The 27,223-nt window shown below is 41.3% G+C and overlaps 2 protein-coding genes across 4 annotated transcripts; both read left to right on the forward strand.

Annotated features, from left to right (window-relative positions):
• Positions 1–3,642: 3,642 nt before the first annotated feature.
• TPRKB (TP53RK binding protein) lies at positions 3,643–9,564 on the forward strand. 3 transcript variants are annotated; one of them, XM_029231411.1, is made up of 5 exons: positions 3,643–3,663; positions 5,831–5,990; positions 6,898–7,020; positions 8,365–8,541; positions 9,439–9,564. In XM_029231411.1, exons 2-5 carry the CDS (start codon positions 5,850–5,852, stop codon positions 9,523–9,525), a joined length of 528 nt encoding a protein of 175 aa, XP_029087244.1. In that variant the 5' UTR covers positions 3,643–3,663; positions 5,831–5,849; the 3' UTR covers positions 9,526–9,564. The 3 variants fall into 3 exon arrangements, with proteins under 3 accessions (XP_029087244.1, XP_029087242.1, XP_029087243.1); XM_029231409.1 differs by having other exon boundaries at positions 3,644–3,739; XM_029231410.1 differs by lacking the exon at positions 3,643–3,663 and adding an exon at positions 3,667–3,934.
• Positions 9,565–18,575: 9,011 nt separating this feature from the next.
• On the forward strand, positions 18,576–19,169 carry NAT8 (N-acetyltransferase 8 (putative)). The gene is given in 3 exon segments (XM_029231602.1): positions 18,576–18,725; positions 18,727–19,069; positions 19,072–19,169. Coding segments are annotated over 3 exon segments (591 nt in total).
• The last annotated feature ends 8,054 nt before the right edge of the window (positions 19,170–27,223 follow it).

The raw sequence follows: 27,223 nt of genomic DNA on the forward strand, positions 1-27,223 counted from the left end.
CTCAGCCATCCCCCCATGTTAGAGTTGGAGGAAATGCTACATATCAGGCCACAACTCTGGCTTTCTGAACTGCCAGAGAAGGGTGAGATGATAAACAGAAGTGTAGAGGAGTTGGCTCCCATGGAAGGAGCCTTGATTAATGAAATGTGTAAGACAGGAGGAAGCCTGGCAGGCAAATTCCCGCTTCTTTCTCCCTTCTGTGGATTACTCTCAGGAATGGTTTTTCCTTTCAAGCCTCCCAAAGAAAGTCCAGCCTGCTGAGTGAACACATATACCAAACAACCTGTGTGGCTTTTTGTCTCATTGTGAAGCCTGTTCCTCACCCTCACAACTCTGTTCTTACATATCCCAAATAAAATACCAGCATTTTAATCCTTGCCTCAGGCTCTGCTTTCTAGAGGACCTCAGCAAGACAAATTTACATTTAAAATTCATTTAAAATTCATAAATGTAGGGACTTCCCTGGTGGCACAGTGGTTAAGAATCCACCTGCCAATGCAGGGGACACAGGTTCAAGCCCTGGTTCAGGAAGATCCCACGTGTCATGGAGCAACTAAGCCCGTGCGCCACAACTACTGAGCCTGCACTCTAGAGCCTGTGAGCCACAACTACTGAAGCCCGTGCACCTAAAGCCCGTGCTTTACAAGAGAATCCACTGCAATGAGAAACACGCACACTGCAACAAAAAGTAGCACCTGCAAGCCACAACTAGAGAAAGCCTGTGCACAGCAATAAAGACCCAATGCAGCCAAAAGTAAATAAATAAAATTTAAAAATAATAAAATTCATAAATTTATTATTTGTTAATAAATCTGGCAGTCATAGCTACTAATTTTTCAACCACACATATGAGACCAAGAAGTACCAGAGCTCTTCCACTGACTTGACATTGAGATCCTACAAATATTTATACCTTTTAGGAATACAGAGACGTCAAGTAACAGTTTATCAAGAAATACAGGTTTCATTTGGTGGTTTTTTTCACGTGACACAGGAATGGCTCCAGTTGCTCACATTCTTACCAGCACTTATATTGTCAGTTTTTTCATTTCTTTGAGCTGTTCTAATACAGATGTAGTGTTGTGATTTTTAAAACAGCTTTAGAGATATAATTGACATATACACTGTACAACTGTTAAAGTGAACAGGTTGATAAATTTGACATGTATACATCCATGAGACCATTACCACAATTAAGATAGAACACATCTATTGATATTACCCCAAAGGTTCCTAGTGCCCCTTTGTAATTCTCCTTTTCCACCCCAGGCCCCCTACCCAAGCCACTGGTGATTTGCTTTGTCACTATAAATTAGTTTTATATAAATGGAGTCATACAGTATACACTATTTTTATGTCTGGCTTTTTTCTTTCAGCATGACTATTTTGAGATTTATCCATGTTATTTTATGTAGCAATAGTTGATTTCCTTTTTACTGCCAAGTTGTATTCCATTGTACGGATATACAGTTTGTCCATTCACTTGATGAACATTTGGGTCGTTTCCAGCTTTTGGTGGTCACAGACAAGTCACTGAACTGAGATAACTTTTTTTTTCTATGTCTATTTTTTAATTGACTTCACTGGGGCATAATTTTATAAAATGTACTCTTTAAAAGTACATAATTTGATGAATTTTGACAAATTCATACTCCCTTTTAACTAACACATCAAGATATAGAACATTGGGGCTTCCCTGGTGGCGCAGTGGTTGGGAGTCCGCCTGCCAATGCAGGGGACATGGGTTCGTGCCCCGGTCCGGAAAGATCCCACATGCCGTGGAGCGGCTGGGCCTATGAGCCATGGCCGCTGAGCCTGCGCGTCCGGAGCCTGTGCTCCACAACGGGAGAGGCCACAACAGTGAGAGTCCCACATACCGAAAAAAAAAAAAAAAAATATATATATATATAGAACATTGTCTTCACGTGAATGCAAAGGTTCCCTTGGGGGTTCTTTTCAGTCAGTGTCTCCCACTTGCCCATTCCTAGCAACCACTAATTTGCTTTCAGTCACTCTAGAATAAATTTGCAATTCCTATAGTTATAGAAATGGAATCATACAGTAACATAATTTTAGTTTCTTGCTTTTTTGCTGAGCATGTTTTTAGATTCATCCATGTGGCAAGTATTGTTATAAGTATGTTCATTCCTTTTATTACTGAATAGTATTTCATGACATTAGTTTACCACAATTTGTTTATCCATTGATGTGTTGTTGGGCACTGGGTTGTTTCCAGTTTGGGGCTATCATGAGTCAAGTTACTATGAACATTCACGTTCAAGCCTTTGTGTGGACACATTTTCACTTCTGGGTAAATACCAAGGAGTGAAACTGCTGGGTATGGTAAGAACACATTTAATTTTTTAAGAAACTGCCAAACTCTTCTCCAAAGTGGTTATACTATTTTATACTCGGACTAGCAACATGTGAGGGTTCTAGTTCTGCATGTCTGACAACACTTGGTATTTAAAAATTTTAAGGTCTTTTAAATTTTAGTCATCTTACGGGTATGTAGTAGTATCTCATTATGTTTCTAATTTGTATTTCCCTGATGAATAATGATGTTGAGCATTTTTTCAAGTTTTTATTGGCCTTTCATATATCTTTTGTGAAGTGTGTTCAAAAATGTCTCCTATTCTTAATTAGGTTGTCTCATAATTTTTGAGTTGGAGTTCTTCACATAATCTGGATACCAGTCTTCTGTCAGAACAATTTTTTTTTTCATATATATTCCCACTGTGCTCAAGCCACAAGGTTCTTTGCTCTTTCTTAAATAGGCTAAGGCCATATCTGTCTCAGCCTTTGAACACTCTTTGTTGCCTGGAATGCTGCTCTTCAAATACACACAGAACTTGCTTCCAGACCTCCTCCAGTCACTGTTCAAATGGCCCTTTTTGGTGAGATCTTTCTTAACCATCCTATTTAAAATAGTAATACCCACGGCCTGACATTACCTCATTTCCTCTGGTTTTTTCTCCATAGCATATATCCACCCTATTTTTTATTTACCTGTCTTTTTGTTTAAAGAAAAGTATTGACCAACATGAGCCCCAAGCATAAAAAACATGGAAAATAATTCCCTGCAGCCTATTCAGCGGATTACCTCCTCTTTTAGAGGCTGATACATTTAAGGATGACAAGTCAAATCTGTGAGCCTGCTGAATGAAGAGGTTGACTCCATTAACGTACTGTCACCTCTCTCTGAAGTACCTCAGGTAGGTCACCGACTGCGTTCGGCTCCAGGAGATCCTTCCCCAGTGAGCGTACCCAGAACAAGAAGCAAACTGAATCCCGCCTGCCTCGAAAAAGAACTGTTGAATCTCGAGCAGCGGAGACGTACGTAGAGCTCATTGGAGCCAATACTTTTCTTTGCACAGGAGGAAACTGAGGACGTCTCGTCCAAGGTCAAGGTGCTTAAGGACCGGACGGAGCCCCACACAGATCCCCCCAGCTTCCAGCCCTGCCGGAGGAGTCTCGCCTCCTCCCTCGCCGGAAGTGGTGGACGGAGCCCCGGCTCTCCTTCGCGTCCGCTGATGCGATTCAAGCCGGGGAAGAAGGGTGTGCCGGGAGGGCGGAGAAGGGGCGCAGCTGAGGGCGATCTTCCGGAAGTTCAGGGCTTTGTTTCCGTGGGGAAGATCTTACGAGACGAACAGGGACGCGACGGTGAGTCCTCGCCGAGCAAGAGCTGGCCGGGCGGGAACGGAAGACGCAGTCCCGGCACCCGTTTTTTAGACAACAGGTGTGATCCTCGGCTTCCTCGTTTATCGAGCGCCTCCCGAGGCCCGGCCCTAGGATGCAGCCCGGCAATGATCTGCTTAGTCTCTCCCTGATGTGTCAGCTGACGATACATCATCCTGATAAGGCCGCGACTCATCAAAGTTGTGACAGAGGAGCTCGTAGAATATGGAGCTAGTCCTGGGTTCTGGGCGCGCTGGTAAATGGGCTCTTACCGGCGAGTTGAAGGGAGGGAGGATTGCATCAGGGGAACTGCCTGTCCTAGAGGGCGCGTGGGGGCGGGATCTTGGTGAATTGAAGCTGAGAAGTCAAGTGCGGCGGTGGCGGAATGAGCGCGATCAGGGGAGGGGTGCGCTAGGAAGCCGAAGAGGGAGGAAGGGTTCAGATCATAGAGTTTGGAACGCCCGTGGGTGGAGGTTGGATGATAGGAGGGCAGGAATGGTGAGGCGACCACTTCTAGGAGGTCACAGATGTAGATGAGAGATGGTGGCCTACGGTGGTGGCAGTGGGTATAGGAGAGAATTGGAGCTGTCGAGTTGATAATTAAAAATTGACAAGACTTTTGGATTAGATATGGGATTTGAGTGAGAGGTTAGTATCCAACGATGATTCGAAGTTTCTGACCTGAGTGAATTATATAAAACAAAACAAACCAATTTGACGTTTGCTAGGGGACCTTTTTCCCCTAGTGTAAAAAAAAAACCACAAAAAGTTTTTTCCTCCCTGGTTATATGTACTCATTATATTTTGTGTGCACACTGCAGAAAATTCAGAACATACACACAAAAATATTTTTTATAGAAAACAGTAAAAATTACCTGCAATTCTGCTATCCAAGATGGCCGTACTTTGGTGTGCTTCCTTTATGTTTTTGCTTTCTGAGTGCATCCTTTTGTATAATTGGGTATACATTCTGTCTGTATCTATTTTTTTTTTTCCATTGGACGTTATCATGATAATAAAGGTTGAACTGCTGTGTGCTAGGACATTATTCACAAATTTTATTCTTTCCTGATTGTAACAGAAAAGATCAGATGTAATTCCAGCAAGTCAAGGATAAGTTTTTGTTGTATTTTTCTTTCAATATTTTTTCTTTTTGTGTACCTTTTAAAAAACCCCACAATTTATGTCACATTTTGTGTTTTGTTTTCCAATCAGATGTGAAGTACTTAATGTTATTTATTGCTATATTTACACATCCTTAACTACTCTTCAAGACTAGTTTTTAGTGGTTATTTTGTAAAAACCAATCCCCTGTTACTAGTTAGGTAGGTTTTCAACTTTTTACTCTTATGATGATGAGAAGGACATCTTATTACATAAATCTTCAGATTGCCAATTTATTCCTTAAGAAAAATGTTAGCAATGGAACGTAGGTAAAAGGATAAAATGAACCTATAAAATTGCCTCACCCAAATATCTCATTGGGACTTTAATTGAAATTGTTTTAAAGATCAGATTTTTGCAGTGCTTAGTTTTTCCATTTCAAAGATAGATTATGTCTTTCCAGTTATTTGTATTTTCTGTCCTTGTTAAATTTACGTCTATAAAGGGTCAGTATTATCATTTAAGAATTGTACCCTCGTGGCTAAATTCCCATGTGTGAAATGAATATCTTTGAGTTGTGTCATACTTTCTTCTATAAGATTATTTTCTTTATATTTGTGTCTAGGTTCTGCTAAAATATAAACAAATGGTGAGATCAGAAAGCTAAAAAGACCAAGTTAGAGTGAGTTTTCCTTAATGCTATAATTAACCTGTGGTCTAAACAATTTTTAGTTTTCTGCTCCTAGTTGTCTGTTGGGAAGCTGCCCTTCTTCCATGCATCAGAGCCTGCCTTATCTGCACAGCCAGGGGGCCAGGTGTCAACCTTGATCCTTTCCCAGGAATGGTAAAGGAAGCTAGAAACAGCTCAGCAGGGTTAGGAAGACAGTGTCTCATGAGAATGCCAAATGTTTTGGGGTGGATTTTTCTAGTTTAACAGTTCTACATCTCATTATTCAAGTTACTTTAATATATTTAATTGTTAGTAAGGATATTTGTTTGTTAGTGACTTACCGTTGTAAACTTTTGGTCTTTTGGTCTTGTGCAATAGAATCTTGCTTATCGATGAAATGCAGTTAACACATCAGCTGGACCTATTTCCCGAATACAGGGTGACCCTTCTGTTATTTAAAGATGTAGAAAATGCTGGAGACTTGAGGAAAAAGGCCATGGAAGGTGCCATTGACGGCTCATTAATAAATCCTACAGTGGTAAGTACTCGTGGGAATGAGTGAACTATATGGGGAGTTTAAGAATATGATGATTTTTCATGACGTTATAGGTTAGCCTAAAACTGCTATCTTCAGGTAAAAAGTTCTTGTCCAAGCTGTAGAGTGGAATCAGATTTGGCCAGCCTTGAATTTAACAGTGAATAGAAGCCGAAGTGCCAGGGCCTGCCCTTGGAGATGTGAAAGGTGGTCTAGCTCTGATGTGATGGCAGATGCCCGGATCTCCATCTTCTCTTCTGAACTAGAAAATCTCTGTAAAGGAGACATTGCATAGTGGTAGAATCAGCAGGACTTAAATCCCAGATGTGCCATTTATTATGACTTTGAGCAAGTGGTAGCCAACCTTTATATAGTGCTAATTTGGTTCCTGGCATTGTTCTAAGTTCTTTACATATACCGCGAACTCACTTAATCTTCATAACAACCCTGTGAAGTAAGTATGGTGATTATCTGCTTCTACAGATAAAACACTAAGGAATTTGCCCAGGTTCCCTCGGTGGTAAGTGACAGAACTGGAATTCCAACTCATCCTTTGCCTTGGTTTCCTCATCTATTGCATGTGAATAATGATACAGATATCATAGGGTCGTTTTGAGAAGTATAGAAAATGAAGGTAAAATGTTGAGAATATGGCCTTTCCCATAATAATAGCCCGCAATAAGTGTTGTTTTAAAACTTTTTACTATTTACCTAAGTTGCTTGCAGCTGTAAAATTCTGTGATTTTCTAAACACCGTAGGCCCTTGAGATTTTGAAAATTTTGAAAATGTAGTCCGTAAGAATTGTGATGAAGTAAAACAGCCTGACACTGGAGTTACCATGATATAGGGCATATGTCTTCAGAGTACTCCAGATTCTCTGTACGTAATTCTTTTTGTTCTCTTTGGTAGATTGTCGATCCATTTCAGATACTTGTGGCAGCAAACAAAGCAGTTCACCTCTACAAACTGGGAAAAATGAAGACAAGAACTCTATCTACTGAAATTATTTTCAATCTTTCCCCAAATAACAATGTAATTAATATGGAATTTACTTACTTTATATCTTTTGACCTTGTCATGGTAGCCTTTGTACTTATTGTTGGGTTGGAGACTGTTGTTAGTAACAAACAAAAATAATAGTGAAGAAAGAATGCTGGACAGAGAGTTGAGGTTTAGTATTGCCTCTTACTAGACAAATAAGCTTTGGAGTCACTTCACATATGAGTAAACTAAAGTTTAGCTAAATTAAGTGAGGATAGTTTTATTTGTCCTTCCTGACCATAGAGAGTCAGGAAGATCACTCTAAGTGATATTTAAATCTAATGATAAAAATTAGGCATGGATATTTGTGTGTTATCATGTGTATCTTTCGTTCTCCCCATAAACTCTCTGAGGATAGAACCCATGTCTTTTCCATACACCAGAAGTCTGCCTGGGACCTAGAACAGCCCTTTAACACATGCTCACACACCCAGTGCATAGGAAGAGTTTGTGGTTTGAGATACTGATAGAAATCAAAGTTGTTGAGTTTAAAATATTCTACCAGGGGCACATTTGAAAAAAAATGTAATTTTGCTGACAAAGTTTTAGTATTACTGCTACTATTAACAACACAATCAAGTGCTGACATCAAGAGAAAAGTTAGGAAACCCATGGCATAGTTCAAAATACAGACGTTTGAAAAGTTTATAAAATGTGTGGTGATAGAATTCCCCAGTACCTGGGGGAAAATTACTGGGTTACTATTGTTTCTTTGAGATCACTGAAATAACTCAGGAGACTGTACAATTCATAAACATCTGTTGAGCTTGTGTCTGTTCCAGCTGTAGGGGCAGAAGAAACAAATATGTTTCTGAGGAAGGCAGATGAACAAGACAAAGTCCAAATGCCCTAAGATAATTGATATAATGGGAATAATAATGCAAATCTGTGGGAACAAAGAAGCAATTCATTCTGTAAGGAGGAAAGTGCAAGGGGAGTGACATTTGAACTGGACCTTGAAAGATGAGGGCACTCCAGGCAGAGGGCAAAGTGTGAGCCCAGGCAAAAAAGTATGAAATGACGGGAGCCCCAAACAGTCCCGACTGGCTAGAGGGCAGGAGTGCATGGCTAGAGGGTCACTTAGGTCCAGGGGGAGTGGGTGTTTGTGCGCCATGCCAAGTCCAGGCTTGACTCTATGGGAATGAAGTGCAGCTTTGAGCAGGGAGTACTCAAGAGGCAGAGCTGGTAGATATTAGGAAGGGATTGTTGAAAAACTGTAGACAGAGAAAACCATTAGGATATGAAAAATAAGAATCTGACCAGGAAAGAGCACAAATGGGGAGAGATTTCAGATGTTGAAACTACTGGTTTTATTGTCTTTTTTTTCCCCCTTAGATTTCAGAGGCCTTGAAAAAATTTGGTATCTCAGCAAATGACACTTCAGTTCTGATTGCTTGTATTGAAGAGGGAGAAAAACAAATAAATCAAGAATACCTAATATCTCAGGTAGAAGGTCATCAAGTTTCTCTCAAAAATCTCCCTGAAATAACAAATATTACGGAAGTCAAAAAGGTTTGTAAGCCTGTATTTTTAGAAAGAGCATGATAGATGTGGAATAATACTGTTTGCTTACTGAACACCAATGCTTCTATATATATTTTTAACTTTTAAGAAAGGTTAATATAATTAAAAGTTACTTTAAAAATAATTATAGATGCAAAGAATTGGAAATGCAGGTTTATGTAACATAATTAAAAACTTAGTTGATGCATTCTTTTTTTATATATATAATTTTATTTATTTATTTGTGGCTACGTTGGGTCTTCATTGCTGCGCACGGGCTTTCTCTAGTTGCGGCAAGCGGGGGCTACTCTTCGTTGCAGTGCGCAGGCTTCTCATTGTGGTGGCTTCTCTTGTTGCCGAGCACGGGCTCTAGGCACGCGGGCTTCAGTAGTTGTGGCACACGGGCTCAGTAGTTGTGGCTCGTGGGCTCTAGAGCACAGGCTTTAGTAGTTGTGGCTCACGGGCAGCATGTGGGATCTTCCCGGGCCAGGGCTCGAACCCGTGTCTCCTGCATTGGCAGGCGGATTCTTAACCACTGTGCCACCAGGGAAGCCCAATGCATTCTTTTTAAAAGAATAGATAATTTTAAATATCTATACCTTACACAGTACATTTAAATATCTATATCTTACACAATGTAGTATGAAGTTAATGTCTAGATGTATGCTTTTAAAACTGGTACAAATGTATTTCTATGTTTAGAGAGTTATCACCATAACTGCAATTGAAACTTTTGATGTAAGTGGTGAACTGTCATCTATTTTCCATACTTTAATCACATTGTGATTTTACACCATTATCCCAATAATTGCGTAATAAATTAATTCACATATACATGCTCGTGTAAGGAAAATTAGTAGTACATGAATATGTCAGCATGTCATAATCTGTCTTTTATTTTTACAGATATATAAACTATCTACGCAAGAAGAAAGCATTGGGACATTATTGGATGGTATCATTTGTAGGATGTCAACAAAAGATGTTTTGTGAAATGACAGAAATATTAAAAATTTTCAGCAATTATAAAAACCATTCATTATTTTTCCCGGATTGTAAAATCTATTATGTTTGTTGTAGAAAAATTTAAAGCATGGAGTGGTAACAAAGGAAAAAAAATAAAACCATTCCTGATCCTATCTCTTAATATTTTAAAAGATAACCATGGTTACTGTTATTTGTTACTGCCTTCTAGTCTTCTGTTTCTGTTCAAATATATTTTATTTTTATGTAAGTGGAATAATTGCTAACATTTATCGGGTGTCTACAATGTACTGAGTTCTTGTTTTCATGACTTTATATCCCTCAGCTCATATTCCTGCACTTCCTTCTGGCTACTCCAGCATTGCTGTTCCAAGCCTCCTGGTTCCAAGTTTTTACATGCAAGAATTCATTTAATTATCACAGCATCATATGAGGTAGATACTGTTAATACTCTCATTTTACACAAAGGCAACTAAAAGGTTGTAGAAGTAATAAATAACTTGCCCGAGGTTTTACAGCTAAAAGTCATGTTTTATAAATGCTTTGGTTTTTTTTTTGTTTGTTTTCTATTTTGTCTTAAAATATGATTGTGTCAGTCAAGATAGAGTAGGTTAGGGGTCAGCAAACTTTTCTGTTAAGGACAAGGTAGTACGTATTTTCAGTTCTACAGGCCATATGGTGTCTGTTGCACCTACTCAGCTCCTGCTGTTGTAGTGCTGAAGCATCCACAGACAGTATATAATGATACACACAGCTGTATCCCAGTAAAACTTTATTTACAAAAATAAGTGATGGGCAAGATTTGACCAGAGGGCAGTAGTTTCTGGACTCCTAGGTTAGATTAGGCTGTAATTTAGGGTCCCTAAAGCTCATTGGTTTCATACGACAAAAGATTGTCTTGCTCACTCCACATAGCCACTGTGAATCAGTAGGAAGACTCATTGCAGTGACTCAGGAATCCAGTCAGCCAAAGGCTTTATGTCAGCATGTGCTCTGTGGGTCACTGCACAGCTGGAAGTTATGCTGTGAGTTACATGGTGGCTCTTAAAGCTCCCATGTGGAAGTGACAGATATCGCTTATCTCATGTTTCACTGTCCAGTCACATGGCCATGCCAACATCAAAAGGGGTGGGGGAGTGCGATCCTGCACCATGATAGAGAATGGAGAGGTAGAAATCCTTAGGGGACAAACATATATTTCCATTGTGGTCATAAATAATAAGGTACCAAAGCACATCGTTAGCGTTTCTTGCATGTGCTGCGCTAAGCTCTTTATATGCACTGCCTCATATAGTCCTCTCTACAACCCTAAGAGATTTTACCACCTTCAAGGAAGCAAATTTAGTCTCTGAGCTCTATTTCAAAAGGTTTCAAACCTACAGAACAACTGAAAATAATACAATGAACATCCATGTGACTTTCATGTGATTTCACTATTTGTTAACATTTTGCTACATTTGTTTGCTTTTCTGAAATATTTGAAAGTAAATTGCAGACCTTATGGCACTTCACCCTACATTGTGTTTAGTTGTTATGTCTCTTAGTCTCCTTTAATCTAAAACAATCTTTTTTTTAAAGATTTTTTTTGATGTGGACCATTTTTTATAAATATTTATTCATAAGTATTTTTATTTTTTTAAATATTTATTTAATTTGGTTGTGCCGGGTCTTAGTTGCAGCTGGTGGGCTCCTTAGTTGTGGCACACAGGCTCCTTAGTTGCAGCATGCCTGTGGGATCTAGTTCCCTGACCAGGGATCAAACCTGGGCCCCCTGCATTGGGATCACAGAGTCTTAACCACTGTGCCACCAGGGAAGTCCTGATGTGGACCATTTTTAAGGTCTTTATTGAATTTGTTACAGCATTGCTTGTGTTTTATGTTTTGGTTTTTTGGCCACAAGGCATGTGGGATCTTAGCTTCCCGACCAGGGATCAGATCTGCACCCCTTGCATTGGAAGGAAAAGTCTTAAGCACTGGACCGCCAGGGAAGTCCCATAGAACAATCTTTCTTTCTTTCTTTTTTTTTTTTTAAGTGATGTTGACATTCTTTGACGAGTACCCTAGATGTGTTCCAGAATTTCAGAATGAGTTTGTTCATGATTCGAGTCAGTTTAAAAATTTGGGGGAATGATAGTAGATAGATTTTGTGTCCTTCCAGTTGTGTATTGTTGGGAGGCACAGCATGTCAGTTGGCCTCATCATTGGTGATACAGTTTGGTCACTTCATTAAGGTGGTCCCCACCCCCTGCCAGACCTCTCCATTATGAAGGCATCTTTTCCCCTGAAGCTTAGGGAGTCAAAGCTGCCGTAAAGCTCAAAGTGCTTGTGGTCAAAATTAAAACTCAGATCTATCTGAGTGACCCCTGATTCTATGCTCCTAATGACTCCATCACACTGCTTCTTCCTGTGCCATCACTCTCAAACATGTTTTAATCAATGTGAAACATCACATATGTAATTCTATTTTTATACAATGACATTGCTTTCAATTTTTCATTTCGCTTTTGCAAATAAATCTCTGTACACATCTCTTTCTTTAGGATAGCTTCCCTGAAGTGGAGTTATTAGGGAAGAGGATATGAATTTTTTAATACCAGAAAGGTGCCATTTTGCACTTGTAATTGGCACAAGAGTGCCAGTCTCAGCAGAGTCGCCAACAATGCCTTTTAACTTTTCAACACTTTCACCATTTTGAGTTGTCAGACTACTGGTGAAGTTGAACTGTTTATTAGTTTGTTATGAAGAAGTGTTTTGAAAGTGTTATAAATAGTTATTTCTGTAACTATTTATAATGTTTTCAACTCTTTGTGAGCCTTTGGCTGAAGAAGAAAAAAGAAAAAGTAATGCCATTTCCTGGGAAAGAAGGTAACGTAAGCTCCACAAGCTTTTTCTCTAAAATAATTGATGCAATTTAGGAACAACGTTCTTTGTTCCTAAATTAACCAGGTTGCTTCAGAGCCTAAAGGCTCCCCAGCAAAAGCAAGCTGTAATTATAGGGACTTTGGTGCTGGCAGAGAAGGGATGCAGTTTGGTAGGACACCCTTATCTGGCCCCCTAGTCAAGGGTTACATATTAAAGTAAAAAGCCAGCTGTCTCTGGGATAAGGTGAGGGAAGGGGGCTCTGTTACCCAGGCAATCATTGTTGCTCCCCATCTCCCCAGTCTTGGGAACAACTAAGGCTGTAACTACAGTGAAATGGTCTTTAATCCCCTATTCCCCTCCCCACCACACACTCAGAAGAACTACAAGAACTGCTCCCAAGCCCTGCACCTTCTTTTTAGAAGGAGCCTCATGGCTCACAGGTTATTTCAGGCCTCCTGCTGCCATTCTCATTCTGCTTTTCCCCTTGATGACCTTTCCACTTGTCTGCAAACTACAGTAGTCAATTCCTCTGCTCTGGAACCTGTGCTGGGGTTGCAGCTGCTTCTCTGCTCCTGGCTTTGTTTTGCTGACTGACGTGCCATCTGTACTCCATGTTACAATATTGAGTAAAGCACAGCTCTCTAGGTTGATTGGGTGCAATGAGCAAAGTTTGTATTCATCAAATTTGCCTGTTCTTGTTTTCATATCCTCTGTGCCAGTAGTGTCCCATTGTTCCCTCCAGGTCACCCTTCATCTTTCTCCACTCTTCTCTCTGCCCTGGAGGCTGACTTACCATGTACCCAGCAAGAAGTCCTCCCTTCCCCATGGCTTCTACTTGGGTTTGGCCAGTGTGTGTGAAGGGGGGAGGCTAGCAGGAGAATGAGGCCAGGGTATTTATTCTTCTGGCCCCTCCCTGCAAGGACCCCTAGGCTGGCTTTGGCCCTGAACCTCTTAGGGCGGTCTGCGCTACTCAACTCCTGGGTCAGGTTCCTGTCACCTCTCCCTCCGCCTCACTTCAGGCCTCTGAGCAATAACACGTCTGGTTCCCCTCTACCCATCCACACCTTCATAACTAGGACCTCTGGTGATCTATATCTGTAAGATCAGCTCCAGTTATCCTAATTTGAGTGCTGATACCATCTCCCTTTTGCTAAATTTGTTAAAAGGTTAGGTTAGATTAGAAACATTTCTGTAGAGCTGAATCATTGTTCTAGGATTTCTGAACATCCTGCCAAGGACCTATTAGTCCACTTTCTTTCCCCTTGAAATAATTTGCTGTTATTTCCTCTCATTCTCACTAAGTTATGAGTTCTCAGTGGGAGACCAGGGCATTGACCTGAGGCTAGGTTATTGGGAGCCCCGATGAGAGATCAGGGGAGATGATGTTCTTTCCAGGTCATTTTCCTTCTCTTTCTGAGGCTTCTAAAACACTATGACTCTTGTCTACCTTCCATTTCATTGGCCCATTTCTGGACTAAGCTGGTCTATTAGGCAAATGTTCTTCATAAATGCAAGCATGGGATTTCATTGACATGCTGCTCTCAAGTCCCACAACTCTGGGAATAACAGTGATTTCAAAAATATAATTACCTATTATAATCAGGCTCCTATAGGCAATATAAAAATAAAATAATTTATCCAGTTACTTGTAACTGTTTGTAATAAGTTAACAGTTACTTGTTAAGCAAGTAACAAATTAACAGTGATATAAGTGCTTAATGAGAAGTGCAAAGGCTTCAAAGAGGGAGCAGATACAAGATCCGTCTGCTTGGGAGGGGTCAGAAGTCTTGATGGAGAAGGTAGCACTAAACTGGATCTTGAAGAAAGAACAGAGCCTTAGTCACGTATTGGAATTTGTTCAAGTATGGTCTGACCGCTGGTGATAGGGGCGTCATGAGGCTTGTAGGTGAATCTTGCATCCCAGCGGACAGAGCTGGTTCTCCTGGAATACAGTGCTTTACACTACTTAATAATTCACTTGTCAGACAGCTGCCTGTTGGGGTCAGCATGTGGTACTGGAAAAGCAAACTGTTCAGGCCTTCAAGTCAGAGCTGCCAAGGCTTGGGTCCCACCCTGCCATTTTCTATGGGGTTGTGGGTTGGGTATCTCAGGCTTGTGGGCTTCGGTTTCCCATTTGTAAAATGGAAACAATATCAACCTTAGCTCTTAGGTTGCTGCCAATATCAAATAGTACAGCATAGGAAAAGTGCTTTCTCACAGTGCCAGGCATCTAATATCTCAGTGAATAACAGCTGTCTCTCCTTCCCTGTATGTACCTGCATAGTGCTGAGGCAGATTAAAACCAAATAAGACTCACTGCTGGCAGGAAAGGAAAACTCTGGACAACAGTTTGGCAGCTCCTCAAAACGTTAAAACAGACTTACCATATGACCCGGCAATTCCACTCCTAGGTATATACCAAAGGAATGGAAAACAGTGGTTGAAACAACCACTTGTGCAGAATGTTCATAGCAGCACTATTCACAATAGCCAAAAGGTAGAAACAATTCAAGTGTCCATCAATGGATGACTGGATGAACAGATGTGGTCTATCCATACCATGCAACATTATTCAGCCATGAAAAGCAATGAAGAACTGATACATGCTAGGACATGGGTAAGCTTTGAGAACAAAAGTGAAAGAGGCTGAACTTAAAAGTTCACATATTACGTGTTTCCATTTAAATGAAACATCAAGAATAGGTAAATCCATAGAGACAGAAAGCAGGTTAGTGGTTTCCAGGGGCTCGGGAGCGGTGGAAATAGGGAGTGACTACCTACTGACTAACAGGTCTCCTTTTGGGGTAAAGAAAATGCTTTGGAACTAGATAGAGGTGGTAGTTACACAATATTGTGAATGTACTAAATGCCACTGAATTGTACACATTTAAATGGTTAATTAAAATCATAGAATAAAATAACACACCTGCCTTACCTTTAGGAGTTCACAATCTTAGCTGGGTCTCTTTAGACTCTTAAGAGTTGGCTGAGGGAACTTCCCTGGTGGTCCAGTGGTTAAGAATCCACCTTCCATTGCAGGGGACAAGGGTTCGATCCCTGGTCGGGGAACTAAGATCCCACATGCCGTGGGGCAACTAAGTCTGCGCCACAACTACTGAGCCTGTGCACCACAACTGAGAGAAGCCGGTGCGCTGCAACAAAAGATCCCACGTGCTGCAACTAAGACCCGATGCAGCCAAAAATAAATAAATATTAAAAAAAAAAGAGTTGGCTGAGGCACATTTGCAGCAACATGGATGGACCTAGAGATTATCATGCTAAGTGAAGTCAGAAAGAGAAAGACAAACACCATATGATATCACTTATATGTGGAATCTAAAATATGACACAAATGAACTCATCTATGAAACAGAAACAGACTCACAGACATAGAGAACAGACTTGTGGTTGCTAAGGGGGAGGGGGTGTGGAGGAGGGATGGATTGGGAGTTTGGGATGGGCAGATGCAAACTATTATATATAGGATGGATAAACAACAAAGTCCTAATGTATAGCACAGGGAACTGTATACAGTATTCTATGATAAACCATAATAGAAAAAAATCTGGAAAAGAATGTACATATATGTATAACTGAATCACTTTGCTGCACAGCAGAAATTAACACATTGTAAATCAACTATACTTCAATAAAATAAATTTAAAATAACATAAAGAAGAAGTTGGCTGAGGCAGACAGGTAGATTCCCAAGCCTCAGTTTCATCGTCTGCATGCAGGGCCAAGAGTCTGGAATGTGCTGAGACTTCCAGACTTCATTTCTTACACAGAGAATTACCCATAATTCCTCTGTCCAGAGACAAATGCTGCCAATGTTTCGTGTAACCATTCAGACTTTTCTCTGCATGCTTATGTGTATAAATTACTTTTGTTATATTTTTCCAAAAATGAATGAAAACATACTGTTTTATAACCTTTATAGCTTGGTGCTATATTTTGACAATTATTTTTCATGTCAATAAATCCTCCTCATTATTCATGGCTATGAGGAAGGTTGAAAAGCTTGAATGTAAACCAAGGCCATTGGGTGTTGAGGAAGCCACAGAAGCTGGTGAGAATACAGGAAAGAGAGGGCAGGGACAGATCAAGGACCTCTGGCCCCTCAGCTTGTCTATTAGGTTTCTGACTAGTTATTATTAGATAGACTCATTAGGGATACTTAGCTGTATTTTGGAGCCTTCTATTCCCTTTTGATTCTTACTTCAAGTTTTGCTTAACATTTAAAAAATATTAAAATGTACTGAAAACAATGTAACATACCCATGGCTCACTACCCTCCCTTCATGTTAGTTAAACCCTTGTGGCCTTTTTGCATGCCAAAGATCTGGAGACTCAGCAATCTCCATCACCAGCCCTGGATTCCAGCTGCCAGGATGGCACCTTTGGGGTGGTCATGATCTGTCTCTCCAAGTCTGGTCTCTCTCCAGCGTCTTCCTAGATGCTCTTGCCAGAAATCTGGCTGTCATCTCTGACCACTTCTTTATCCTCAGATCATCAACTCCTGCCATTTCTGCCCCCAAAGTGCACCTCCAAGTGGACCAGGTCACACCCATGGCCCAACTCCGGTCCAAGTCACTGCTTTCTCTCGTAGGACCCCTGCTAGCCTAGATGGCTCCTTTGTGAACATAGAACAAGGCACCCCCTTCACAAAGACACAACCTATTGGGAACACAGTTCAATGAGCAGCGACACCTTTGAGCAAATAAGAAAAAGGTGCCTTTTCCTTTGGTCAGGCTCAGCTCTGTGCCAGGGCTTATGGATTTTAGTTCCCACTAGCCTTCTTGGGCGAGGTGCTCTTTTACAGTGAGCAGCCTGCATATCTGTATCTGGAGGCCCTTCTTTTGCCTCGACTGCTGTGCTAGCCTCTGGGGGCAGGGGGATATATGCTTCCATTCCTGGCTCTTCCAATCCATTTTCCACATGTAGCCAGAGTAATAGACACACACCACACACCCCACCCCTACCTCTGGTTATGTTACTCCCCAGCTAAAAGCATAGCAATGGCCTCCTGGTGTTCTTAGAATAGAGTCCAAACTTCCTAACCTGGATGATAGGCCCTGCATGGCCAGGTCCCTGCTGCCCTCATCCAGCTGTGAAGCACCTTGTGTGCTGAGCCAGGGCACTTGGACTCTGGTCTGTGATGACAGAGCACAGGGTGAGGGGCAAATTCCCCAGGGTCATAGCAGCTGTGTGCACAGGCTGAGGGTGGACATCAGAGAGCACCAAGGTGCTGGGTGAACTGCCATGGTGTGGGGTGTAGGCCATCCACAAGGGCAAGGATTCCTGAGCTGTTCCAGACTCTGCGTACCCCTCCAGGCTAATTCCCCAGTGATCAGGGAGTGCAGAATGGACTCCCTTCTCCATTGTAGCCCAGCTACTTGAGCCTGGGATTTATGATGAACAAATATCCAGGAGCTGGCCAATGAGGTGCCATCCAGGACCTGGAAGTGGAGCGTGCCCTTGCAGTCTCTCCTGGATGCCAGGTGGAGGCTGAGGGCAGCGGCTGCCCTGGGCACTCAAGGCTCTTGTGGTAGCAGGTGAGAGGCTATGGGTGGAAGGACAGTGTTCTTAGGTGTGGTCTGGAGCTCTGGACCCTCCTCTGGCTCTCAAGGCTGGTCTATTTTTGGTGTTTGGATCTTATGCCACCTCAACAGCCTGAAAATTTACAAACAAGTGGGAAGAAGCCTTTGTTGAAACTTGTACTTGGAAACACAGGACTACTGCAGTGTATGGTCCCTGGGAGAGGGACACATGCTTGGCTGCTGCATGGTGCCACCCCAATGTATGCAGAAGCTGAGAGAGCCAGGGAAAGGGGAAAGAGGGAGAGGGGAGGGTACTTCATAACCAGAGATTTGTATATGTTATTTTATTAAATCCTCTAAACAACTTCAGAAGGCAGGTTCTTGGAGAAGATTATGTAACATGCATAATCATGCATGGAGACAGGATCAAATGCAGACCTTTTTGCTGACTCTACATCTTCTCCCAGTGGTTGTGGCCTATTTCGTCTTGGGTAGAAGCAGAAAGACACATCCTTGAGCAGGGTCATCCCCGGTTCTGGGGGATGGGAAGATAAGCCACTCACATGGCTTCTTCTCTCTCCCCCAGGGCTGCCAGGAAGTCATACAGGGACTCCTACCTCTCTCTTGAACTTTGAGATCCAGACACAGAAGTCTTCCATGGCTCCTTATCAAATCCACAAATACCAGGAAAATTATCGCAAATGGGTCGTGGGTTTGTTCTCCAAGGTGATAACCGAGCACCTTCCCACCACCTTCCACAACATCCTAAAGCTGCCCTGAACCCTTCTGCTCTTGCTTGCGGAGGCCCCTTGCCCTATTCCTAGTCTCTCGCTCCTGGGTCCTGGACTTCATGGCCAGCCTCACCCTCCTTGTTGCCCTGAGGTTTCTTGCCGAACACCCCTGGATCCAGTTTGAGGTCATGTCTTTGCACACAGACACGTCTGACATCACCAAATCCTACTTCAGTGAGAGTGGCTCCTGCTTCTGGGTGGTTGAGTCTGAGGGGTAGGTGGTGGGCATGGTGGAAGTGCTGCCCATTCAGAAGCCCACCCTGTGGAATGAGCAGTTGCAGCTGCTTCACCTACGTGTGGCCCTGGAGCACCGTTGTCAGGTGATAAGTAAAAGCCCTGGTCAGGACTGTCTGAGTCTGTGTGGCACCAGGGCTACAGCGAGGTGGTCCTGAGCACCAGCACACTGCAGTATTCTGCCCTGGCCCTTTACCAGCACCTCGGCTTCTGGAAGATGGGCTAGTGTTTCTTCTCCACAAGCTATAGGCTAGTTGCTGTCCCTGCAATTCAATTTATCTACGGTCTCCCCTCTGCTCAGGTCTCTCAGGCACTGGAGCAAGGAGGGGGCCTATGATCTGTGTCGTTGTGGATTAGTTAGGAGGGATCGGCTCTGCTGCAGTAATAAGCAAACCCTGAAGTCTCACTGCGACGGCACAGTAAAAGCTTACTGCTTGTTCACATTGGAACCCAATGGCCTTGGTGGTGGGGTGGCTCTGCTCCATTCAGTTTTTGGGGTTGCTACTGTTTCATTTATCTAGTGCCACGAGAATGTTGCCTAAAAAACCACCACAAAATAATGGTAAACATTTTTTCAGCTCATGAGTCTGTGGGTCAGCAGCTTAGGCGGAGCTCAGCTGGGCCGCCCCTTAGATCTCCAGGTGTCATGCCCTGCCTCTTCAGTGAGAGGAAATGCGAAGTCATGTGGAAAGGGCATGGAGAAGGAGTGTGAGAAGAATCCACGTGAGAAGGATCAGGGCCAATGGTGCCATCAGTCTGCTATGGCCCCCAAGGTCGCTGCTGAAGGGCAAGAAGGCAGCCAGGTACAGAGTGTGGGATTTGACATGGACTAGACCTAGAAGTGGCACAACCCACATCACACTGGCCAGGGCCAGGTCATGATTTAAACCAAGCTTCTGTTGCCTCTTGAGTTGTGTCTACTAAAGGCTAATGGCCCCGAAGGAAGCTGGAATGAGGCTAGGAGGTATCTCTGGACCCAAGGCACCTGTGTCTGCTGAGAGTCTCTGGGCCCACCTGATGGCTACCCTAACCATACGCTGTCTGACACCAAGTCAACAAAAGGGCTCTCACCGTGTTATGCTGCATTTCTTTTCCTTGACTGGTGCTTTTAGATTGAAGTTCCCCACACACCTCAGGGAGACACTGCGTAGCTCCCTGCACCTCTACACATGGGAAATAAATAACCCTCTGCTGCTTGCTTTACTATGAGTCAATCAGAAGTTATTTTCTATAAAAACACAAACAAAAAGGGACTTACTCTTGCCTAGAATTAAGATAATACCATTGTAACAAACATCCCTGTGGGCAAGGCCACTGTGGAGAAAGTATTGCTCCTAAACCATTAATAATCTTAGTCATCATTCTACCCAAGACTCTTCAGAAGGTTACTACTTCTAAATTACACATGGACAACAAGATAAGTTTTATTAAACCAGACTCATAAAAGTAACGATTGTGCTCTTCCAGGCTGATAAAATATCATTCCAAGGCTCTGAGGAAAATACTCATGTCAGTTCCAAGGAACTTTTCTCCCCAAGAATTGATTGGTCACTTTCTGTGGAAGAAAAGAAAGGCAGGAAAGAAGTTAGATGCTCTTGCCACTAGAGGCAGACAGCCACTCCTCACCCCAGACATGTGGCTGAAGGGACCAGTGTTGTTCTCCCCAAATCCTGTTTATCTTTCCCAGCTACAGAAGCTATGGTAATTATACAAAAAATACTTCCTGAAGGGTTTAGGGAAGATGATCTGTAGTCTATTATAGTCTATACAGAAATATAATATTAATATAATCCTAATAGACTAATCCATCTATCAGTTCACAAACACACAAGCACAACAAGAGGCCTGGCCCTGTGATGCTGCCACACCAAACAGGCCATGTAGTGCCTGGGGTGTCCCCACTTGAGGGAGCCCAGCCTGAGCTGCAGTATGTGCTCCAGAAGCAGCTCTCCAATCCCACATCGGTCTGGTATGAACTCGTCCCTTGGTTTCTGACTTTCAGAGTCCTCTGGGGGTGAAGTGAGGGGGCTGGGGAAGAAATGAGAACACTGAAGGATCTGGACCTTCAGGCATAGTAGCCCATCTGCTTTCTCAAGGAATTAATTGGTAGCAAGTCCCCTGGCCTGTGAGGTTCTAAAACTTGCAGTACCACTGATTCTACTGGGGCTGTGGGCAGGAAATGGTGGTGGCTTCAAGGCTCTGAGTACCCAAACTGCCAACTTGTATGCTACACTTGGACATTTTCCAATTTATTTAAAAAGGTCTAGTGGTATATGATTCACCCATAAGGGGCATAAAACTATCATTTGGGACTCTGGATGAAAACTCATTAGTTCTGAAAGATGTGGGCATTTCCAGCATGGCGTCTAAACTGACACCCAAGTATGAAATTTGGTTTCATTCCAAATGTATGCCTGGAAGGTGCCTTATTTATTTATTTATTAAACAATTTTAAAACATTAAAACAATTTTTTGGGGGGGCCGTGCCATGCGGCATGTGGGATCTTAGTTCTCTGGCCAGGGATCAAACCTGTACCCCCTGCAGTGGAAGCATTGAGTCTTAACCACTGGACTGCCACGGAAGTCCCTGGAAGATGCCCTTTTTAGATTTGCCTTTCTAGATTTTCAGATTTGAAGTCTAGTTACAGGTGCTTTTATCTTCTAAATTTTAGTAGTGGTACAATGCGTTATGAGCTTAAGTTCACTCTCCAAATGTGGTTAATTCAAACAGGTCAGATGTGTTTTTCTCAATTTCTCTTTCCCCTGATAAATCTCATCAATCCTGCTCTAGGACTGACTGACCTTTTTATATAGCTGGGCTTGCAGCCAGTATGGCTTATATTCCAATCTCCTCTTTTCCTCTTCTCTCTTTTTCTGTACTTCTGGAAGCTGTTCATAAATCCTTAGAAATGGCACCAATGGAAAAACAGAAAGCAGTGAGGCCACCTGACCACAGAGGCACACGATCACTCCTCCCCACATCTCCTTAAGCTCTACTGCTCTCCAGGCACTCAGTCCCTCAGACAGGCTGTGGGCCTGTTGTGTGCCCAGCTTCTTGTTTGACACTTGGACACAAAGAACCCTGGCCTGGAGTGCTCATGATCTGAAAAGGGATACCGATAAAAACATAATAAAATCCTGCTAATAGTGGTTACTTATGGGAAAGAAGTGGAATAAGGGGTGGAGATGAACTTCTTTTCACTCTATATGGAAAAATGTATGGTTTCAATATAAGATAATGACTTTGTATTACTACCATATTTTTAAGCATGAAAAATAATGGAAAAGAAAATACAATAATCGTCATATCTACAAAATGCTACATAGAGTTATAGGAAAAGAAACAGAACTTATTCTGATTGAAGGAGGTCAAGGAAGACCAGAGAAGAGACTAAGCTTGAGGTAGGTCTTGAAGAATAGTTAGGAGCAGAAAGGGGAGGTGGGGAGAAGGCAGTGTTGGTAAGAATGGAGTCAAGGCTTCACGGAGATAGTGTAGGGGAACAGGAGGGAAGCAGATGGGGTGAAGGTCTCGTAGCCATGTGAAAACCTTGGGCTCTGTCCTATCAGGGACTGGATGCCACTGATTTTAAGTAGGGAGGAACATGATAAAACATTCATTTGATAAATACACTCTAACTGGAAATAATGTAAATCTCCAACAGAAGAACAGTTAAACAAATTATGGGCTATAATAAAATTATTACAAAGCATAAAATGTTTCAAATAGTTTTTATGCTATGGGAAAACGTTCACAACACAATGTTAAGCAAAATAAAGCAGGCTACAGACCTGTATATATAGTATGATAAACAATCTGGGGAGAAAGAAGTGTGTTAACACAGGTCTCCGCAAAATCCCCATAGAAACAGGACTGGTGTTAGTTATGTTTAGATGGAAGAATTATGAATGATATTTATTTTCTTCTTTCTGATTTTTTCTATATTTTCCAAAGTTTTCTATAATCTGAAAAAGAAATCATTGATAATGATGTAGCGGCTCTGTGGAAAAGAGATTAGAGAAGATAAAGAGCAGAAGGGGGAGAAGAGCAGTCCTCCAAGAGAGGAGGCTAAGCCCGCATCAAGGCAGTGAGGAGAATGGGTTCCAGAGCAATCATGAAGGCGAGTCTCCAGGACGCACTAGCCGGCTGCACGTACAGTGCGGGGTCATGGAGCTGGAGGCAATAGTTCCCCAGCTTTTCAAGTGGGTGAGTGGGTGGCCCAAGTAAGTGTGGGAGAGGAAAATGGGTAGTTCCACTTTGGACACAGTGAGGATAATCACTAAATGAAAACACAAAAGTGGAGGTCAGGAAAGAGATCAAAGGAGAACAAACATATATTTTAAAAAGTCACTGTTGATGAAAACCACAATGAGATAGCACATCACATCTGTTAGAATGGCTATTATCAAAAAAATAAGAGATAACAAATGCTGGTGGGGAGGTGAGAATGTGCTCCGTTGGTGGGAATGTAAACTGGTGCAGCCACTATGGAAAACAGAGTGGAGGTCCCTCAAAACATTAAAAATAGAACTGCCGTATGATCCAGCAATCCCACTTGTGGGTACATATCTGAAGGAGATGAAATCATGATCTCAAAAAGATATCTGCACCCCCATGTTCATTGCAGCACTATTTACAATAGTGAAGGCATGGAAACAACGTACGTGTCCATCGATGGATGAATGGATAAAGAAAATGTGATATATATATATATCTAAATATAATGGAACATACATATAATGGAATATATATAATGGAAAATGTGATATATATATATACATATAATGGAATAGCCATAAGAAAAGAAAAAGATCCTGCCATTTGCAACAACATATATGGACCATGAAGGCAATGTGCTAAATGAAATAAGTCAGACAGAGAAAGACAAAACTGTATGATCTCACTTATATGTGGAATCTAAAAGCATCAAACTCACAGAAACAGAGAACAGAATGGTGGTTGCCAGGAGCTGAGGGATGGGGGAATGGAGAGATGCTGGTCAAAGAGTATAAACTTCCAGTTTTATGATGAATAAGTTCTGGGGAGCAAATATGCAGCACAGTGACTGTAGTTAACAACACTGCACTGTATACTTGAAAGTTGCTATGACAGTAGAGCTTTAATGTTCTCACTATAACAACAACAAGAAAAATAAAATGGTAATTATGTGAGGTGAAGGATGTGTTAACTAACTTCATTGTGGTAAACATTTTGCAATACAAATGTATGTCAAATCATCACATTACATAGCTTAAGCTTATACAGTGTTAAATATCAATTATATCACAGTAAAGCTGGAAAAAAAGTCACGGTGAGAGAAGGGATAACAAAGGCCATTGGAAAAGGACGAGTTATCCCAAGGAGAACATGTGATGTGAAGAGAAAATCTGCTTGGGCCAGTAAAGGTTGTATTCTAGGGCTGGAAAGCTGGGAGTCGGGCTAATCAGAGTAGCCAGAAATTGCATTTTGTAAATGGATCCTTGAAAGCAATTACTACATACTATTGGAACTGTCTGTCTGCTCATGGTCTGGAGCCAACTATCTTTCATTTGTAGTACCTAGTCCAGTGCCTAGCGCATACCCAAATATATGCATTAATAAGTTAGTGAAAACACTTCTCTTAAAGGACACACTGGAAGAAATGCTTCAAGTTAAGAGAGTCAGGTTCTCTCTTCTCCAAATCTTTTCTCTTATCAGAAACATTTAAACATCTTTGGTAGAGGTAGGTGATGGGAAAAGATGATGAGTAACACAGAGCTCCAGAGCTCCAAGTCCGCCACATGATACAGTTGAAGGAGTACTGGGTGGGGAGCCTGCTGCCGGACTCTAACCCCAGCTCTGGCCCTGACTTCCTGGCAACCTCTCTCTGGGTTACAGTTTCCTAAAAGTTAAAGGTAGACTAGATGATCTTTAAGATCCCATTCAACTCTATGATTCTCACATGGAAGTAGATGGCTTCTTTGAAAGGGGGCCATATCAGAAATAAAATGGAACAGAAGTAATCTAATGAAAATGTATCAATTTAAAACATGTCTCTTCCTAGAAGATGGGTACTTAATCCACCCCTACAACTATACTTATATTTTAAAGCACAGATACCTTTCAGAAGATGCCCTACCTTCTTGCAGGCAAGCTTCATAGTCCCATGTAGCAAGGACTCCTCTTGCTGAGGTGAGAGTGTTATTAGCTGCCACACAATGAACACTATGTAATGTCCATTAATTAAATTTTGTGACATTCAGAATGAAGCAATAATTCTCAAAGTTTTTGGACTTTTGACACCTTTATACTCCTAAAAATTGAGGGCAATTTTGGTGAATGTGGACTTTATCTATTGATACTTACTGTATTAGAAATTAAAACATTTAAAAAGAATTTTAAAAATACTTATTTCACAACCTAAGTGTCCATCAACAGATGAATGGATAAAGAAGGTGTGGTATGTATATACAATGGAATACTACTCAGCCATAAAAAGAATGAAATTCTGCCATTTGCAACAACATGGATGGACCTAGAAGGTATTATGCTTAGTGAAACAAGTCAGACAAAGACAAATACTGTATTACATCACTGATGTGTGGAGTCCAGAAAATAAAACAAATGAATGTATATAACAAAACAGAAACAGGCTCACAGATACAGAGAACAAACCACTGGTTACTAGTGGGGAGAAGGAAGGAGGGAGGGGCAAAATAGGGGTATAAGATTAGGAGATACAAACTATGTATAAAATAAATAAGCAACAAAGATATATTGTATAGCATGTGGAAACATAGCCACTATTTTGTAATAATTTTAAATGGAGTATAACCTATAAAAATATTGAATCACTATGTTTTATGCCTGAAACTAATATTGTAAGTCAACTATACTTCAATAAAAAAACTTTTTTCTTAATTTATTAAAAAAATAAGCCTGTTACATGCTAACATATAAAATAAATATACTTTCCAAAACAAAAATAAGAAGAGTGGCATGTTATACATATTTTGTAAATCTCTTTAATGTCTGGTTTAATAGAAGACAGCTGAATTCTTATATTTGCTTCTGTATTAAGTTTGCTGTTATATGTTGTTCTGGTTAAAGTGTACATTAAAAAAATCCAGTTTACATACATATGTAATTGGAAAAGAAAAGAGTATTTTAATATTCTTTTCAGATAATTGCTGATTTTCTTTTTTTTTGGCCGCTCAGCTTTCGGGATGCAGGATCTTAGTTTCCCGACCAGGGACTGAAACTGCGCCCTCAGCAGTGAAAGCGCCGTCTTAACCACTGGACCACCAGGGAATTCCCTGATTTTCTTGATACTATACCAAATCTTGACAAGTGGTAGTTTAAATGTTGACATACTTACTTATATAATATGAAAAATATTACAATTATTTATGTCACTGCTGATCTCATCAGAAAAGTCTAAGTACTGGAGTTAGTCAATCTCATATTAGTAGATACAAGTTTTCTAGAATTCTATTCTTTGCTTGAAAGCTCAGATTTTCTCTTTAAAGCTCAGATTTTCTCTTTGGCAATAAATACTGTCAGCTGTTTTCCTGGAGAAGTGACAGATTCACTTCCTCGTTTTCAAGAAAATATCTGTCATATACCCAATTTGGAATAATTAGTTTATCAGTCATTCTTTCAAGTAAAACCTATGTTCCATGAAAAAGGCAGCTAGTTCAGCTCAGTACACAAACCAAGGCTTTTCCTTGAACCAACCATCGTATCTTGGTATGCAGCAGAAGTTCTTTATGTGTACTTCCATTACACTGCTGCCATGTGGCTGTGAAGAATAAAATGCCAACTAGACTAGCACAGTTTGGTCCACTGTCTCAAATAATGCTAAGGCATCAGCAGTTTTAGTCCTCCTTTTATTACTTTTGCATCATCTGTACAAATGTCAATACAGTTAAAAAGACACATAATATCCTAGTAGTATTTTGAAATTTGTTTTGACCTGGCAAATTCCCTGAAAGGGCCTCAGCAACTTCTAGAGGCCCATGGACCACACTTTGAGAACCACTTGATTAAAGCATCCCTTTGAAATACCTATAAGGAAATGGTTTACTAAATGGAGAGTAAAAAGACTTCAAGAGGAATGCTTTAATTACCTAAGATAAATTGTTTTCAAGCACTATGCCAACTATAAAACTGTTCTTATTAAAGGAAGTCTCCAATGACCCCCTAAGAGGTAACCAACCATTAACTTAGTTATTCTATGGCAGTCTCATGAGCAATATATGCATATCTCTAATTAATTAATTGCTAATAAATGCAAAGGCACA

Source organism: Monodon monoceros, unplaced genomic scaffold (assembly GCF_005190385.1).
Source record: "Monodon monoceros isolate NGI ecotype Baffin Bay Population unplaced genomic scaffold, NGI_Narwhal_1 Super_Scaffold_19, whole genome shotgun sequence".
Taxonomy (NCBI): Eukaryota; Metazoa; Chordata; class Mammalia; order Artiodactyla; family Monodontidae; genus Monodon; species Monodon monoceros.